The following is an 18,801-nucleotide window of genomic DNA, read 5'->3' as shown; positions in this document are numbered from 1 at the left end:
CCCAAGGCTGAAATGGTTGCCACTAGGAGGCATAGTTTTAAGGTGCTTGGAAGTAGGTACAGGGGAGATGTCAGGGGTAGGTTTTTCACACAGAGAGTGGTGAGTGCGTGGAATGGGCTGCCGGCGACGGTGATGGAGGCGAATACGATAGGGTCTTTTAACAGACATTTGGATAGGTACATGGAGCTTAGTAAAATAGAGGGCTATAGGTAAACCTAGTAATTTCTAAAGGCTGATTTATACTTGTGCGTCAAATGTACACCGCAGGTACGGCATAGCTGCGTACCCTACGCTGTACTCTGCGCCAACCCTACACCGTAGCCTGACGCGCTCCTCTCCCAAAATGTAACCACGCATCGCGGCGATGCAGACCACAACAGCTGTGATTGGTCCGCTTGGTAGCATCGCATTTCCTCCTTCGCTGCAAGAGCTTCCCAGTGAGCGACTGAAGGGCAGGGAAGGAACTCTGGCTGCAATGCTTTCCATAAAGCTTCACAGGCCTCCGAAATTATGGAGGACCCCGTGCTTGACAGCCGTTTGTAGCTAGCTGCTACAGCCTGTTGACTTCCAACTGAAGCTAAAACTCGAATGGTGATCGCCAGTCTCTGAGTATACTGTGCGCGCGCCGATGTGAAATAAATGGCGGGAGATGATGAACCAAATCGTCAAATCTGCCTGCCGACATCTGAACATATTTGAAATGCATTTCCTCGTCCGTGTCTCTCAGTGGTCGGACAAGCACAGAAAATTCACCCTCCTTCGGTTTCAGTCGCCATTGTTTAAAGTTGGAGCTTCTCCGTGTTGAAACTCAGCACGAAGAAACTCAACACAGTGGCACAGAAACCCCACCGCCAACTGGCGTTTTGGCGGTGAATTGCAGAGCGAGGCAGACACACCAACACACAAGTATAAATGCTCACAGCGGCGTAGCCCACAGCGCAAGCGAGTACGCACAAGTATAAATCAGCCTTAAGGTAGGGACGTGTGGGCACAACTTTGTGGGCCGAAGGGCCTGTGTTGTGCTGTAGGTTTTCTGTGTTTCTCTGTTCTAATTGGTCTCCCTGGTGCTTCCCACTCCCTCCCCCTTTTCCCAACCACACTTCCCCTCTCACTGCATCCTCCTCCCCACTCTCCGTCCACAACAGAGACCCGTATCAGAATCAGGTTTGTCATCACTCACGTACGTCAGGAAACGTGTGTGTGTGTGTCGGGACTTGAGGGCCTGAGTGAGAGGGGAAGTTAGAACAGGCGAGGACCTTATTCCCTGGAGCGCAGGAGAAAGGCGGGAGATTTCTGAAAGGGATACAGAGTGATGACTGGTATTGATCGAGTATGATCAGAGATTAAGGGAGCTAGGGCTTTACTCTTTGGAGAGGAGGAGGATGAGAGGAGACATGATAGAGATGTACAAGATAATAAGAGGAATAGATAGAGTGGACAGCCAGCGCCTCTTCCCCAGGGCACCACTGCTCAATACAAGAGGACATGGCTTTAAGGTAAGGGGTGGGAAGTTCAAGGGGGATATTAAAGGAAGGTTTTTTACTCAGAGAGTGGTTGGTGCGTGGAATCCACTGCCTGAGTCAGTGGTGGAGGCAGATACACTAGTGAAGTTTAAGAGACTACTAGACAGGTATATGGAGGAATTTAAGGTGGGGGGTTATATGGGAGGCAGGGTTTGAGGGTCAGCAAAACATTGTGGGCCGAAGGGCCTGTACTGTGCTGTACTGTTCTATGTTCTATGAGTAGATACAAGCAGGTTTTTCCCCACCCCCCCCCACTGAAGTTGGATGAGACTAGAGGTTAAGGGAGAAAAGACGAATTATTTAAGAGGAATCTGAAGGGCAACTTCACTCAGGTGGTGTGCATTGAGCTACCAGTGGAAGCGTTGGATGTGAATTCAGCTCTGAACATTTAAGGAGTTCGGATGGGTTGGGGGTGGGTGGTGGTGTCAGAGCCAGACGTCCTGAGGGGATGCCTGTGGGGAACCGGTGGCCCATCTGACACCGAGTGACCGCGTTCCCTCCCTGCCGCGGGAGCCGACCATCCCCGTGCCCCTCGCTGCCTCACAAACCCCTCCCCCACCTCGCTCCAGCCGCTGAGCAGAAGCCGGGGAGGGGTGTGGGTTCAGTTTTGCTGCCCGCCCGCCGTGGCCCCCGGGGGGGCCAAGTCTCACTGCGTCGGGGAACGCGTGGCAGCGGTGAGCTGAACGTCTCCTCCTCTCCCTCAGCAAGAAGCCTCCGATCCAGTACGTCCGCTGCGAGATGGAGGGCTGTGGGACGATCCTGGCGAATCCAAGGTACCTGCAGGTCAGTGCACACCGCGGTCCTCTCCTGGGTCCTCTTTTTTTCCCTGCGGCGCGGAAGGCGATTCCCAGTCGGGCGAGGGAATTCTGATGAGTGCGGGACGCTGAACTTTTAGAAACCCAGCGGAGGACTACCAAGGTTTGATGCAAATTTACTTTCAGAGTGCATAAAAGGCCCGAGATTCTGTGTCTTGCAGGCATACTCAATGAACCTATAGAATGAATGAATGGATTTATTTCTTACATCCTTCACATACATGAGGAGTAAAAATCTCTATGTTACGTCTCCGTCTAAATGTGCCATCGTGGTAACTTATAATAAATAGAACAGTCAATGTAGCATAGAAATACACTCAAATCAGCGTGGGTTCATCAGTCTGATGGCCTGGTGGAAGAAGCTGTCCCGGAGCCTGTTGGTCCTGGCTTTTATGCTGTGGTACCGTTTCCCGAATGGTAGTAGCTGGAATAGTTTGCGGTTGGGGTGACTCGGGTCCCCAATGATCCTTCGGGCCCTTTTTACACACCTGTCATTGTAAATGTCCTGAATAGTGGGAAGTTCACATCTACAGATGCACTGGGCTGTCCACACCACTCTCTGCAGGGTCCTGCGATTGAGGGGAGTATAGTTCCCATACCAGGCAGTGATGCAGCCAGTCAGGATGCTCTCAATTTTGCCCCTGTATAATAACAACCCTAACAGAATCAATCAAAGACAGGCCAACTAGGGCGTTTGCCCAGTGGGCAAAAGACAACAAACTCTGCAAAATACCAAAAGGAAGAAATGATAATAATATACAAGCAATAAATATCGAGAACTTGAGATGAGGAGAACTTGAAAGTGAGTCCATAGGTTGTGGGAGCATTTCATGATGGGGCAAGTGAAGTTGAGAGACGTTATCCCCTCTGGTTCAAGCATCTTTTGGTTGAGGGGTAGTAACTGTTCTTGAACCTGGTGGTGTGAGTCCTGAGGCTCCTGTACCTCCTTCCTGATGTTTGAGGGGCAATAACTGTTCCTGAACCTGGTGTTGTGGGTCCTGAGGCTCCTGTACCTCTTTCCTGATGTTTGAGGGGCAGTAACTGTTCCTGAACGCTCAAAAGACAGAGTACATGGCGTTTAACTGTGACGAAGGTACTCTCAAGACCGTAAAGAAGGATACCATTAAGAAAGTCTTTGACTTACAAGTACCTCGGGTCAAGAATGATGAGTTCGGAGAAGGACATAAAGATACGGAAGACGCTGGCATGGAGGGTTATGAATGACATGAAGGAAATCTGGAAGTCGAACCTGACCAGAGGGTTTAAAAAGAGGATTTTCATAGCAGTCGTAGAGTCCATTCTCACGTACGGATGCAAGACGTGGACACTCACCAAGGCTATGCGAAATTCTCTAGGTGGTTGCTATACACGAATGCTCCGGATGGCTCTTGACATGAGTTGGCAACAGCACACGACGAACGTTGAGCTCTATAACGACCTGCCAATGTTCACCACTAAAATCGAGGCGAGAAGACTGCAAATAGCGGGGCCACCCCGAGCTACCTGCCAGCCTGGTCATCATATGGGAGCCCAAGCATGGGAGGATGAACCCTGGGCGCCCTCCCAAGACTATGGTCAACACGCTCCTGGAAGACAGCGGCGCGGCTAACATAGATGAACTGAACACACTGATGAGGGAGAGGGAGAAGTGGAGAGTCCGTCATCGTGCCTGATGCCGGCCCCCAGGGCCTGAGTCGATGTAGTACCGGTGTCCCCCGCTTTTCGAGCGTTCGCTTTACGAAACCTCACTGTTACGAAAGACCTACATTAGTACCCTGTTTTCGCTTTCAGAAGGTGTTTTCACTGTTACGAAGAAAGGCAGCGCGCGCCCCGAGCAGCCGCTCTCACTCGGATTCGGAACGGCATTGCTTTAACACGTTGCATTGAGCAGCCGTTAGCAAGATGAGTTCTAAGGTCTTGGAAAAGTCTGAAAGAGTAAGGGTGTTACACTTAGTGTAAAACTAGACATAATTAAGCGTTTCGATCGTGGTGAACGAAGCAAGGGCAAAGTGAGTTTGGCTTATGGAAGCTGACGAAGATGATGTTGAAGAGGTTTTGGCATCCCATGACCAAGAGCTGATGCAATTGGAAGAGGAAAGGATAACAATCGAAACCGAATGCAGAAAGTGAAGCAACTGCATGAGATTTTCGCTGCAATGTTAAATTGCGACTTTAATTTTGAAAGGGTACGTAGGTTTAGGGGATATTTGCAGCGTGGTTTGAGTGCTTACAAACAACTGTATGATAGAAAAATGCGCGAGGCTCAGCAGTCAAGCAAGCCTTCGACATCAGCCACAGCAGACGACGAACCTCGACCTTCGACATCGAGGCGGGCAGTCATGGGAGAAGATGAGCTGCCTGCCCTGATCGACGATGAGATGACACCCCCATGTCCCAGCACCCCAACACCCGGGCCCCGGACAGATACTGTACCGATTCGCGAAGAACGCAGCGGTAGCCAAGAGGCACACAGCATATCTTTAAGAGAAAAGCCGAAATAAACATGCTAACTAATTAGGTGCTGCCTAGCACATAATTGTCGGCCCAGATCAGAGGCGATTTTGGCTTTTTTCTTAAAGATGCACTGGGCTGTCTGTACCACTCTCTGCAGTGCCCGGCGATCAGGGTTGGCGCAGTTCCCGTACCCGGCGGTGATACAGCCAGTCAGGATGCTCTCAGGGGTGACCCCGTAGAAACTCTTGAGGATTTGGAGGCTCATGCCGAACTTCTTAAATCGTCTGAGGTGGAAGAGACGCTGTTGTGCATTTTTTTTTTTGCCACACAGCCGGTGTGTACAATCTAGGTGAGATCATCAGTGATGTGTATACCGAGGAACTCGAAACTACTCTCCCTCTCAACTGCAGTGCCATCGATGTTGATCGGGCCGAGCCTGTCTCCGTTCCTCCTGTGATCCACGATCAGCTCTTTTGTTTCTTTTTTGGACGGTGAGAGAGAGGTTGTTATCCTGGTCCCACGTGCCCGGGTGTCAGCCTCTCCTCCGTAGGCTGCCTCATCACCGCTAGAGAAAAGGCTGAGGTCCCCCTGTGCACCTTGTTAATGAAAGTATCTAATCGGCACGTCATGTGACAGCAGTTCGGTGCGCAAAGTGGCGGGCTTCGTCGAGGGTTGTTCAGGCCGAACGTCGGGACGTGGATGAAATGGGACCCAAGTGACTTTGACCCTGGAGTGATTGCCGGCGCCAGATGGGGTGGTTTGAGTATCGCGGAAACTGCGGATCTCCTGGGATTCTCGCGCACAGCGGTCTGCACAGAATGGTGCAAAGAAGAGCCGTCCGACGAGCGGCAGTTCTGTGGGCGAAACCGCCTTGTTAATGAGGGAGGTCAGAGGTGAACGCCCAGGCCGGTCCAAATCCAAGCCGACGGGAAGGCACAGCAACTCAGATAACCGAGCGTAACAACAGCAGTGTGCGGAAGAGCACCTCCGCACACACAGCACGTCAAACCTTGAAGAGAGTGGGCTACAGCAGCAGAGGGCCACCGCCATGTGTTCAATGGCCACTTTATTGGGTTCGCGGGCTACCGAACAAGCTGGCCACTGAACGCGAGTTCATGGTCCGTCGAAAGTGGAATCAGAGGTAGACAGGGCGAAGAAGACGTTTGGCACACTGCCCTACGCGAGACCAGGGCATTAATTAGAGGGGAACTGGGGGCTGTCGGTGGTTGTACAGATTGTAACTTAACATCCATTTCGGGTCACACTGGTATAAGTCCATAAGATTATAGGAGCAGAGTTAGGCCATTTGGCCCATCGAGTCTGCTCTGCTATTTCATCATGGCTGATCCAATTTTCCCCTCAGCCCCCAATCTCCTGCCTTGTCCCCGTATCCCTTCGTGCCCTGACCAATCAAGAATCTATCAAACTCTGCCTGAAATATACATAAAGACTCGGCCTCCACAGCTGCCTGTGGCAAAGAATTCCACAGATTCACTGCTCTCTGGCTAAAGAAATTCCTTCTCATCTCCATTCTGAAAGGATGCCCCTCTGTTCTGAGGCTGTCCCCTCTGATCTTGGACTCCCCCACCACAGGGAATGTCCTCTCCACATCCACTCTGTCGAGGCCTCTCACCATTCGATAGGGTTTCAATGAGGTCGCCCCTCATTCTTCTGAATTTCGGTGAATACAGGCCCAGAGCCATCAAACACTCTTCATATGACAAGCCGTTCAATCCTGGAATCATTTTCTTGAACCTCCTTGGAACCCTCTCCAGTTTCAGCATGTCCTTTCTAAGATAAGGGGCCCAAAACTGCTCACAGTACTCTAAGTGAGGCCTCATCAGGGCTTCATAAAGCTTCAACATCACATCCTTGCTTTTATATTCTAGTCCTCTTGAAATGAATGTGAACATCATATTTACCTTCCTCACTGCAGACTCAACCTGCAAATTAACCTTTCGGGAATCCTGCACAAGGACTCTCAGGTCCCTTTGTGCGTCAGGTTTTTGTGTTTTCTCTCCATTTAGAAAATTAGCCAACACTCTCATTTCTTCTGCCAAAGTGAATGACCATACACATCCCGCCACTGTATTCCATCTGTCACGTCTTTGCCCATTCTCCTAATCTGTCTAAGTCCTTCTGTAGCCCCACTATGTCCTCAACACTACCTGCCCCCCTCAACCTATCTTAATATCATGTGTAAACGTTGAAACAAAAGCCATCAATTGCATCATCCAAATTATTGACGCGTAACATGAAAAGAATCGGTCCCAGCACTGATCCTTCTGGAACACCACTGGTCACTGGCACCCAGTCGGAAAATGCTCCCCCTTTCTTCCCACTCTTTGCCTCCTGCCAATCAGCCACTGCTTCATCCGTGCTCGAATCTTTCCTGTGATACCATGTAGCTTGTTATGCAGCCTCATATAGCACCTTGTCAAACGCCTTCCGAAAATCCAAGTGCACAACATCCACCGATTCTCCTTTGTCTATCCTGCTCGTTACTTCAAGGAATTCGGACAGATTTGTCAGGCAAGATTTTCCCTTGAGGAAGCCAGGCTGACTACGGCCTATTTTGTCACGTGCCGCCAAGACCTCATCCTTAATGATTGACTCCAACATCTTCCCAACCACTGAGGTCAGACTAACTGACCCAGAGTTCCCTTTCTTCTGCCTCTCTCCCTTCTTGACGAGTGGAGTGACATTTACAATTTTCCAGTCTTCTGGAACCATTCCAGAATCTCATGATTCCTGAACGATCGTCAATAATGCCTCCACACTCTCCTCAGCCACCTCTTTCAGAACTCTGGGGTGCACACCATCTGGTACGGGTGACTTATCTGCCTTCAGACCTTCCAGTTTCCCAAGGGCCTTCTCTCTAGTCATGGCAACTCCGCGCGCTTCATGCCCCCTGACACCTGGAACTTCCACAGCACTGCTGGTGTCTTCCACAGTGAAGACTGATGCAAAGTACTTAGTTCGTCCGCTATTTTGTTCTCCCCCATTGCTACCTCTCCAGCATCATTTTGCAGCGGTCCGATATCCACTCTCACCTCTCTTTTACACTTAATGTAGCTGAAGAAACTTTTTTGGTATCCTCTTTAATATTATTGGCCAGCTTACTTTCAGAATCAGGATCATTACCTTATTGACTTTTTTAAGTTGCCTTTTGTTGCTTTTTAAAAGCTTCCCAATCCTGTAACTTCTCACTAATGTGTGTTTTGTTATATCCCCTCTCTTTGGCTTTTGTGTTAGCCTTGATTTCTATTGATAACTATGGTCGTGTCATCTTTCCTTCAGAATAGTTCTTCCTCTTTGGGATGTATATATCCTGTGCCTTCTGAATTGGTTCCAGAAATTTCCAGCCATTGCTGCTCTGCCATCAACCCTGCCAGTGTTCTTTTCCAATCAATTCTCGCCAACTCCTCTCTCACGCCTCTGTAATCCCCTTCGCTCCACTGCAATACTGACACATTGCTTCTCCTTCGCAAGTTTCCGGGGTGAGTTCGATCATGTTATGGATCACTTTCTCCTGGGAGGTTCTTTCATCTGAAGCTCTCCAGTCAATTCTGGTTCATTGCACAGCACCCAGTCTGGAACAGCTGATCTGCCCAGTGGGCTCAACCACGAGCTGCTCTAAAAAGCCATCTCCTAGGCACCCTACAAACTCTCCCTCCTGGAATCCTGCACCTACCTGATTGTCCCAATCTACCTGCATATTGAAATCCCCCATGACTATTGCAACGTTGCCCGTTTGGCGTGCATTTTCCATCTCCCGCTGTAATTTGTAGACCACCTCCTCACTATTGTTTGGGGGCCTGTATGCAACTCCCACCAGGGTCTTTTTACCCTTGCAGTTCCTTAGCTCTGTCCACAGTGATTCAGCACCTTCTGACCCTATGTCACCTCCTTCTAATGATTTGAATTCATTTTGTTTTTTACCAATAGGGCAACAACAGCCCCCTCTGCCTTCCTCCCTGTCCTTTTGATAGAATGTGTCTCCTTGGACATTAAGCTCCCAGCTATAGTCTTTCAGCCACGATTCTGTGATGCCCACAAATCTGCCGATCTGCAACTGTGCTACAAGTTCATCTACCTTATTCCACATACTGCGTGCATTCAGATGCAACACCTTCAGACCTGTATTTGCCCTTTTCGATTTTGTCCACTATTTACGTTGCAACTCGTCCTGCTGACTGCAATTTTGCCCTGTCAACACCCTTTCCTCACTACGCATTGCCTCCGTGTGTAAGCCGGCTACCTCATCTTCAGCACTACCGTCCGCCTTTCCTGCGAGACTTCCTGCATTGAACCACAACCTGCTCAGGACACCAACCGCACCATGCTCAACCGTTTAATTCCTGACTTTATCTGAAGGGATGTGATGTTGAGGCTCTATAAGGCGCTGGTGAGACCTCACTTAGAGTACTGTGGGCAGTTTTGGTCTCCTTATTTAAGAAAGGATATGCTGACGTTGGAGAGGGTACAGAGAAGATTCACTAGGATGATTCCGGGAGTGAGAGGGTTAACATATGAGGAACGTTTGTCCGCTCTTGGACTGTATTCCCTGGAGTTTAGAAGAATGAGGGGAGACCTCATAGAAACATTTCGAACGTTGAAAGGCATGGACAGAGTGCATGTGGCAAAGTTGTTTCCCATGATGGGGGAGTCTAGTACGAGAGGGCGTGACTTAAGGATTGAAGGGCGCCCTTTCAGCCCAGAGATGTGAAGGAATTTTTTAGCCAGAGGGTGGTGAATCTATGGAATTTTTTGCCACGGGCAGCAGTGGAGGGCAAGTCATTGGGTGTATTTAAGGCAGAGATTGATAGGTATCTGAGTAGCCAGGGCATCAAAGGTTGTGGTGAGAAGGCGGGGGAGTGGGACTAAATGGGAGAATGGATCAGCTCATGATAAAATGGCGGAGCAGACTCGATGGGCCGAATGGCCGACTTCTGCTCCTTTGCCTTATGGTCTAATGGTCTTATCAACATCTGCCTCCATTGCCTCTCCACTAACTGTTCTGACACTCTGGTTCCCATCCCCCTGCAACCCTAGTTTAAACCCCACCGTGCAGCATTAACAAACCTTCCTGCAAGGATATTAACCCCTTCCAGATCAGGTACAAACTGTCCCCCTGTACAGGTCCCATCTTCCCTGTAAGAGAGCCCAATGATACAAAAACCTTCTGCCCGCCCTCCTACACCAACTCCTTAGCCACGTGTTAAACTATGATCTTCCCAGTTCTGGCCTCACTCATTCGTGGCACAGGTAGCAATCCCGAGGTCAGGACCCTGGAGGTCCTGTCCTTCAACTCAGCACCTCACTCGCTGTGCAGAGCCTGGTCACTCGTTCTACCCACGACATTTGGTACCTGCTTGGACCAGAACTTCTGGCTGGTCACCCTCCCACCTCAGGATGCCGAGGACGCGATCCGAGATATCCCGGAACCCTGGCACCCGGGAGGCAACGGGCCACCTGGGAATCTCGTTCTCGCCCACGGGAACCCCCTGTCCGTTTCTCATCTTCCCCTGATGGCGGGGTGGCCACAGGGATACTCTGCACTGGCTCTTCAACCCCTTTCCCCTTCCTGACTATCAACCAGTCTCCCGTGCCCTGCACCTATCTCCCCATTCGTCCTATCTGTCACCCCTTCAGCCTCCCGAACAACCTGCAGCTCATCCAGTTCCAGCTCCCGACTCCTTAACGCGGATTGTCAGAGGCTGCAGTCGGACGCGCTTCTCGCAGCTGCAGTCGTTCGGCGGGGGGCGCTGGAGGTCTCCCTGCCTTCCTCACATCCCGTAAGAGAAGCGTTCCGCTGATCCGGCCTGTCATCCCCTACGGTCCTCAGCTGAGCAGGTATAAAGAGAAGGAAAAGACCTTGAGCTATTCCTTTTCTTTTGCTTTCTCTGACTGAAGCCTCGAAGATCACCACTCTTGACTCTGCCCACTCAGACGACTGCGGTTGTGCTTGCCCCCGCCTTCCTTTACTTCGCCCTGACTAACCAATCCCAGGTGCCAATATTGGTCGCGGGTCAGAGCTCCCTTACGCTGCCGCGACCAGCTCCTGCCTTTTTGTCCTCGGGCGGTGGACCTGATTGAAGCCCCCACCTCTCCAAACTCCCGATGTTCGGGTTGGCCGCCGGTCCAAGCTCAGCGACGGAGAAGGTGACGTTAAAATGTGGAGAGTGCGGAGGAGATTTACGAGGTGGCTGGGAGACTGAGTTGCAGAGAGAGAGGTTGGACTGGCTGCGACTTTATTCCTGAAGTGAAGCTGACTGAGGGGCCACCTCGGAGCAGTGTACAAAGCCATGAGGGGCACGGATAAGTGGCGGAAGCTCACAGCTCTGTGTGGTGGGTGTCTGAGAATGCACAGGGTATTTTCCCCAGGGTTGGGGAGTCGTGAATGAGAAGGTGTTGTTTTAAGTCAGACCATAAGATGTAGGAGCAGAATTAGTCCATCTGGATCATCGAGTTTGCTCTGCCATTTATTCACAGCTGACCCTTTTTTTTCAATCTCCTCCTTAACCCCAGTTCCCGGCCTTCTCCCCGTAACCTTTGATGCCATGTCCAGTCAAGAACCTATGAATCTCTGCCTTAAATATACCCAATGACCCGGCCTCCACAGCTGCCTGTGGCAACAAATTCCACAAATCCACCACCTTTGGCTGATGAAATTTCTCGGCATCTCTGTTTTTAAAGGGCGCCCTCTATCCTGAGGCTGTGCCCTCTTGTCCTGGACTCTCTCGCCATGGGAAACATCCTTTCCACATCTACTTTGTCTGGACCTTTCAACATTCGAAAGGTTTCAATGAGATCCCCCCTCATCCTTCTGAATTCCAGTGAGTACAGACCCAGAGACATCAAACGTTCCTCGTACGATAACCCTTTCATTTCTGGAATCATCTTTGTGAACCTCCTCTGGACCCTCTCCAATGCCAGCACATCTTTTCTAAGATGAGGAGCCCAAAACTGTTCACAATACTCAAGGTGAGGCCTCACCAGTGACTTATGAAGCCTCAGCATCACATCCTTGCTCTTGTATTCCAGACCTCTTGAAATGAATGCTAACGTGGCGTTTGCCTTCCTCACCATCGACTCAACCTGCAAGTTAACTGTCAGGGTGTCCTGCACAAGGACTCCCAAGTCCCTCTGCATCTCAGATTCCTGGATTTCCTCCCCATTTAGAAAATAGTCCGCACCTTTATTTCCACTACTAAAGTGCATGACAATACATTTTCCAACATTGTATTTTGATTTGCCCGTTCTCCTAATCTGTCTAAGTCCTTCTGCATCCTATCTGTTTCCTCAACACTACCTGACCCTCCACCAACCTTTATATCATCTGCAAACTTGGCAATGAAGCCATCTATTCTATTATCTAAATCATTGATATACAGCTTAAAAAGAAGTGGTCCCAACTCCGACCCCTGTGGAACCCCACTAGTCACTTGCAGCCAAGCAGAAAAGGATCCTTTTATTCCCACTCGCTGCCTCCTACCATTCAGCAAATGCTCTATCCATCTTGGTAACTTTCCAGTAATACCATGGGCTCTTAACTTTGGTAAGCAGTCTCGTGTGTGGCACCTTATCAAAGGCCTTCTGAAAGTCCGAATGTGCAAAATTCACTGCATCCCCTTTGTCTATCCTACTTGTAATCTCCTCAAAGAATTCCAACAGGTTCATCAAGCAGGATTTTCCCTGAAGGAAACCATGCTGACTTCTACTGTCTTGTCCTGTGTCACGAAGTACTGCATCACCTCATCCTTAACAGTTGACTCTAACAACTTCCCAACCACCGAGGTCAGCCTTCCCTTCTGCTGCCTTCCTCCCTTCTTGAAGAGTGGAGCAACATTCGCAAATTTCCAGTCCAGTCCTTCTTGAAAAATCATTTCTAATGCCACCGCAATCTCGAGTGCTACCTCTTTCAGGACCCTAGGGTGCAGTTCCTCTGGCCTGGGTGACTGATGTACCTTTAGGTCTTTCAGCTGTTTGAGCACTTTCTCTCTTGTAATAGTAACTGTACCCACTTCTCTTCCCTCACACACTACAACATCAGGCATACTGCTAGTGTCTTCCACAGTGAAGACTGACGCAAGATACCATAAGACCGTAAGACAAAGGAGCAGAAGTCGGCCATTTGGCCCATCGACTCTGCTCCGCCATTTTATCATGAGCTGATCCATTCTCCCATTTAGTCCCACTCCCCCACCTTCTCACCATAACCTTTGAATCCCTGGTTACTCAGGTACCTATCAATCTCTGCCTTAAATACACCCAATGACTTGGCCTCCACTGCTGCTCCTGGCAACAAATTCCATAGATTCATCACCCCCGGCTAAAATAATTTCTTCGCATCTCTGTCCTGAAAGGGCGCCCTTCAATCCTTAAGTCATGCCCTCTCATACTAGACTCCTCCATCATAGGAAACAACTTTGCCACATCCACTCTGTCCATGCCTTTCAACATTCGAAATGTTTCTTTGAGGCCCCCCCTCATTCTTCTAAACTGCAAGGAATACAGTCCAAGAGCGGACAAACGTTCCTCATATGTTAACCCTCTCATTCCCGGAATCATTCTCGTGAATCTTCTCTGTACCCTCTCCAACATCAGCACATCCTTTATATAAGGAGACTGAAACTGCCCACAGTACTCCAAGTGAGGTCTCACCAGCGCCTTATAGAGCCTCAACATCACATCCCCGCTCCTACACTCTATTCCTCTAGAAATGAATGCCAACATTGCATTCGCTGCCTTCACCACCGACTCAACCTGGAGGTTAACCTTAAGGGTACCCTGCACGAGGACTCCCAAGTCTCGTTGTGGGACTAAAATACGTGTTTAGTTCATCAGCCATCTGCTTGTCCCCCATTATTATTTCTCCTGCCTGATTTTCCAGCGGTCCTATATTGATTGGGGAAAGATTTATTCGGAGCCTGAGGGGCTTTTTTCCCTCCCTTTTTACTCAGAAGACGATCATTATCTGGAATGAGCTGCCAAAGGAAGTGGTTGAAGAAGGTATAATCGCAACTTCATAGGTCACTTGGACGGGGACATGGATAGGAGAGGGTTACTTTGCTTTTGTCCTGGAAGCATCTGTTTCCTAGAACACCGAGCTGCCAGTCCTGCCTTTCCCTCAGCCGTGTCTCTGCTGCGGCAACGATATCTCAGTCCCCACAGCCAATCCATGCCACTGAGTTCATCCGCTTTAACTGCCGGTCCTCTTGCGTTGAAAGCAACGCAGTTTAAACCAGTGGCCCTTTGTCTCCCTGTACTGTTCCTGTCTGTCTTGAGGTATAAACTGCTCTCATTGGCCACAGAGTCTGTCCCGCTCTCTGAACACCCCCCCATCTCCCACGTCCCTCTCCCTCGCACCCCGCTCCGCCATCTGGCCCTCCCAGCCCGATGAGCTACATCACCCAGTGTCACCGCTGAACAAGGTTCATATCTACCTTGTCACCGCAGTCTAAAACGTGATTTGGGCCTGTCTGGAATCGGATGTGGCTCTGCCCAGTGTCAGTGTGATCTGGAGCAGGATTGGAATCTGTGCGGTGTACTGGCTGCCTGCATTACGGCCTGGTACGGGAGCGCCAGTGACTTTGAGCGGAAAATCCGACTAAAGGTTGTGGATTCGGCCCAGTACATCATGGTCCTAAACCTTTCCCATTTCACCCTAAAGCCATGTCCTCTCATATTTACCTCTCCTAATCTAAGTGGAAAGGACCTACTGGCATTTACTCTGTTTATACCCCTCATAATTTTGTAAATCTCTATCAAATCCCCCCTTATTCTTCTACGCTCCAAGGAATAAAGTCCTAACCTGCTCAATCTTTTCCTGTAACTCAACTTCTGAAGACCCAGCAACATCCTAGTTAACAACAGGAATTCTGCAGATGCTGGAAATTCAAGCAACACACATCAAAGTTGCTGGTGAATGCAGCAGGCCAAGCAGCATCTATAGGAAGAGGCGCAGTCGACGTTTCAGGCCTCGGCCTGAAACGTCGCCTGCGCCTCTTCCTATAGATGCTGCTTGGCCTGCTGCGAACATCCTAGTAAATCTCCTTTGCACTCTTTCAATCTGACTGATATCCTTCCTAATAGTTAGGTGACCAGAACTGCACACAGTATTCCAAATTTGTCCTCACCAATGTCTTATACAACCTCACCATAAAATCCCAATTCCTATACTCAGTACTTTGATTTATGAATGCCAGGATGCTAAAAGCCTTCTTTACAACCCTGTCCACCTGTGACACCACTTTCAGGGAATTATGTATCTGAACTCCCAGATCCCTTTGTTCCCTTTGTATGGGCAACTGTAATGAAAACCAATTTCCCCTGGGATCAATAAAGTATGACTATGACTATCCTCCGCACTCCTCAGTGCCCGACCGTTTACTGTGCATGTCCTACCTTGATTTGTCCTTCCAAGATGCAGCACCTCACGGGATTAGGGGGAACTTCTTCACTCAGAGAGTGGTGGAAGTGTAGAACGAGCTGCCATCTGACATGGTAAATACGAGCTCACTCTTAAGTTTTAAGAATAAATTGGACAGGTACATGGATGGGAGAGGTCTGGAGGGTTATGGACTGGGTGCAGCTCAATGGAACTAGTGGAATAAAGTTTCGGCACAGACTAGAAGGGCGGAATGGCCTGTTTTCTGTGCTGTAGCGTTCTATGGGTAAAACCCTCCCAACTGAATTGAGCAGATCTACATGAAATATTGCCGTAGAAAAGTAACATCCATCATCAAAGATCTTCACCACCCAGGCCATGCTCTCTGCTCACTGCTGCCATCTGGTGGAAGGTTACAGGAGCCTCAGGACCCACACCACCAGGTTCAGGAACAGTTACTACCCCTCAAACATCAGGAAGGAGGTACAGGAGCCTCAGGACCCACACCACCAGGTTCAGGAACAGTTATTACCCCTCAAACATCAGGAAGGAGGTACAGGAGCCTCAGGACCCACACCACCAGGTTCAGGAACAGTTACTACCCCTCAAACATCAGGAAGGAGGTACAGGAGCCTCAGGACTCACACCACTGGGTTCAGTAACAGTTACTACCCCTCAACCACCAGGCTCTTGAACAAAAATGGGTAATTATATTCATTCAATATCTGGTGTTCCCAAACTGATGGTCTCACATTAATGACTGTTTACCTTGTTCTTTATTTATTGCTATTTATCTGTATTTGCTTTTGCACAGTTCATTGATCCTGTTTACAGTTACTGTTCTGTAGATTGGTTGAGTATGCCCGCAGGGGAAAATAATCTCAGGGTTGTATGTGGTGACGTGCACGTACTCTTGATAGTAAATTTTGCACTGAACCTTGAGCCTTTGCGATCGAGAGCAGGTTGTGAATCGGCCCCGTGTCACCGCAGTTGAGAACAGACTGCAGATCTGTCCGGCGTCACAACCCAGAGAAAATCTGCAGACGCTGGAAATCCGGAGCAACACACACACACAAAATGCCGGAGGAACTCAGCCGGCCAGGCCGCACCTATGGAAAAGAGCAAACGGTCGACGTCTCCGGGCCGAGACCCTTCGGCAGGACTGGAGGAAAAAAACTGAGGGGTCGATTTAAAAGGTGGGAGGAGGGGAGGGAGAAACACGAGGTGATGGGTGGAGCCGGGGGTAGGGGAGAGATGAAGTAAAGAGCTGGGAAGTTGTTTGGTGAAAGAGACAGAGAGCCATGGAAGAAAGAAAAAGTGGGGAGAAGCGAACCAGAGGGAGGCGATGGGCGGGGAAGGAGATGAGGCGAGGGAGGGAAAGTGGGGTGGGAAATGGTGAAGGAGAAGGGGATTGGGGGGGGGTGGGGCGGACGTTGCCGGGAGTTTGAGAAATCGACGTTCATGCCATCAGGTTGGAGGCCACCCAGATGGAATTTGGGGCATTGTCCCTCCAACCTGAGTGTGGCCTCCTTCATCATTCCCCAACCCCTTTTCCCTCCCTCACCTCATCCCCTTGCCCGTGAATCGCCTCCCTCTGGCATTCCTCCCCCACCCCCACCACCTTTTCTTTCTTCCATGGCCTTCTGTCCTCTCCGATCAAACTCCCCACTTCTCCAGCCCTGTATCTCCTCCACCCGTCAACTTCCCAGCTCTTTACTTCACCGTCCTCCCCCTCTCCTGGTCTCATCCATCACCTTGTGTGCCTCCCTCCCCTCCCACCCAGCGTCTAAATGTATGCCTCAGCTTTTTTTTCCCTCCAGTCCCGCCGGAGTTAGATATGGCCCTTGTGGCTACGGGGGTCAGGGGGTATGGAGGGAAGGCTGGTACAGGGTTCTGAGTTGGATGATCAGCCATGATCATACTGAATGGCGGTGCAGGTTCGAAGGGCCGAATGGCCTACTCCTGCACCTATTTTCTATGTTTCTATGCTTCAAAGAGTCTCGGCTCGAAACGTCGACTGTTTACTCTTTTCCATCGACGCTACCCTGCCTGCTATTGAGTGGTATTTGTCATCGGCGTTTGATCCGTCCGTCATCAACAATCCTCACCGCCCAGGCCGTGCTCCTTCCTCGCTGCTGCCGTTTGGCGGAAGGTGCAGGAGCCTCAGGACTTGCAGCACCAGGTTCAGGGGCAGTTACCACCCCTCAACCACCAGGCCCCCGGGCAAAAGGGGATCGCATTTTGTGCGTGTTGCTTCCCTCCGGTGCCGTCGCGATCGAGAGCAGGGTCTCTCCAGGGGCCCGTCCTCCAGACTCTTTTCTAACACTGACCCCCCCCACCCTCCCCCCACAGCACCACATGAGGTACCAGCACATGCTGAAGAAGAAGTATGTCTGCCCGCACCCGTCGTGCGGCCGGCTCTTCCGACTCCAGAAGCAGCTGCTCCGGCACACCAAGCACCACTCAGGTAACCGGGCGGGGGGGTGTCCGCTCCCTCTCCCTCCCCGGGCTCCGGGTGACTCCGCCGCGGGCCTGTCCTCTCGGCCGGGCGCTGGCCCTGAACCTCGGTGGCTCCCTGCTGCCCGCCCCCCTGCGCCGCCTGCCCGCTTCCCCTGCACCCCAGATGCACTCCAGCGCCAAGAATTCTCCAGGCCCTTTGATCAGTTCATCTGCCCTGACCAATTCGCACACTCGAGCTCATCCCATCTGCCGGCATCTGGCCCGTTTCCCTCCAAACCAGCGGTTCCCGGACCTGGGGTCCACCGACACCCTTTCCGAACTGTATCGGTCCGCGGCAGGAGGAGGGTTGGGAGCCCCTCCTGTCCGTGTCCCTGCCCAGGGGTCCTCTTAGAAGTTGCTTCTGTTGTACCCTTTCCAACCTTTGGCAGCTCATTTCAGATAGCGACCGACTGCTTTCTAAGCTTTAAAAAAAAAAGAAATAAAGCCCCCCCCCGTCCCCAAGCCCCTATTAAACCTTTCCCGTCCTTGTGCCCATCCACGCAGCTTTTCATGATCCATCGACTCACCATCCTGTGTGTGTGTGTGTGTGTGTGTGTAGAAGCTTTTAAGGTCCCATTCTAAATCCTTCCCTCCTCACCTCAGACCTGCGCCCCCAAGCTTTAGATTCCCTGACCCCCGAAGGTAAAAAGACCCTCATCCACCATATTGAAGCAATGGGACCACTATCAAGTCATTCAGTCTGCTCCGGCATTCAATCGTGACTGATCTTTTTTCCTCCCGACCCTACTCGGCTCCTCTGTGGCAGTGAATTCCACAGATGAGGCACCCGCCCTTCGAAGAAATCCCTCCTCGGTTTCAGAGGGGCGTCCCTTTCTTTCGAGTCTGCGCCCTTGTAAATCCCCTCTGGTATGGGTTGAAAATCTTCTGCTCTATCCACAGCGCTAACAATCTTCTCATGTCCGTCTGGGCCTGCTCTCCCCGGATCCCGGGTGACCCGGCCTTCCGGGCCGGCCGACCGACCGCGCAGCACCCTGTCCAGGGCCTCGCCAGAGCCCGTGCGGGCAGGAATGAATGGACGCAGCACAGCTTCATAAAGTCAGCCTGTCCCGCTGTGGGGCCCAAACCTCCTCACCACCGAGTATTTGTTTCGAGAAGG

At 50.8% G+C, this 18,801-nt stretch overlaps 1 protein-coding gene across 1 annotated transcript in view; it reads left to right on the top strand.

Annotated features, from left to right (window-relative positions):
- Window positions 1-18,801, top strand: part of zfp91 (ZFP91 zinc finger protein, atypical E3 ubiquitin ligase) — a 121,804-nt gene that overhangs the window by 91,087 nt on the left and 11,916 nt on the right. The window contains exons 9-10 of the mRNA XM_063036731.1: window positions 2,228-2,306; window positions 17,538-17,652. Coding sequence (XP_062892801.1) covers window positions 2,228-2,306; window positions 17,538-17,652 — 194 coding nt within the window. The remainder of the gene's footprint in view (window positions 1-2,227; window positions 2,307-17,537; window positions 17,653-18,801) is intronic.

This window comes from Mobula hypostoma, chromosome 31, assembly GCF_963921235.1.
Source record: "Mobula hypostoma chromosome 31, sMobHyp1.1, whole genome shotgun sequence".
NCBI lineage: Eukaryota > Metazoa > Chordata > Chondrichthyes > Myliobatiformes > Myliobatidae > Mobula > Mobula hypostoma.
Note: the sequence above shows the minus strand (reverse complement) of the source record. Positions and strands in the feature narration are given on the sequence as shown.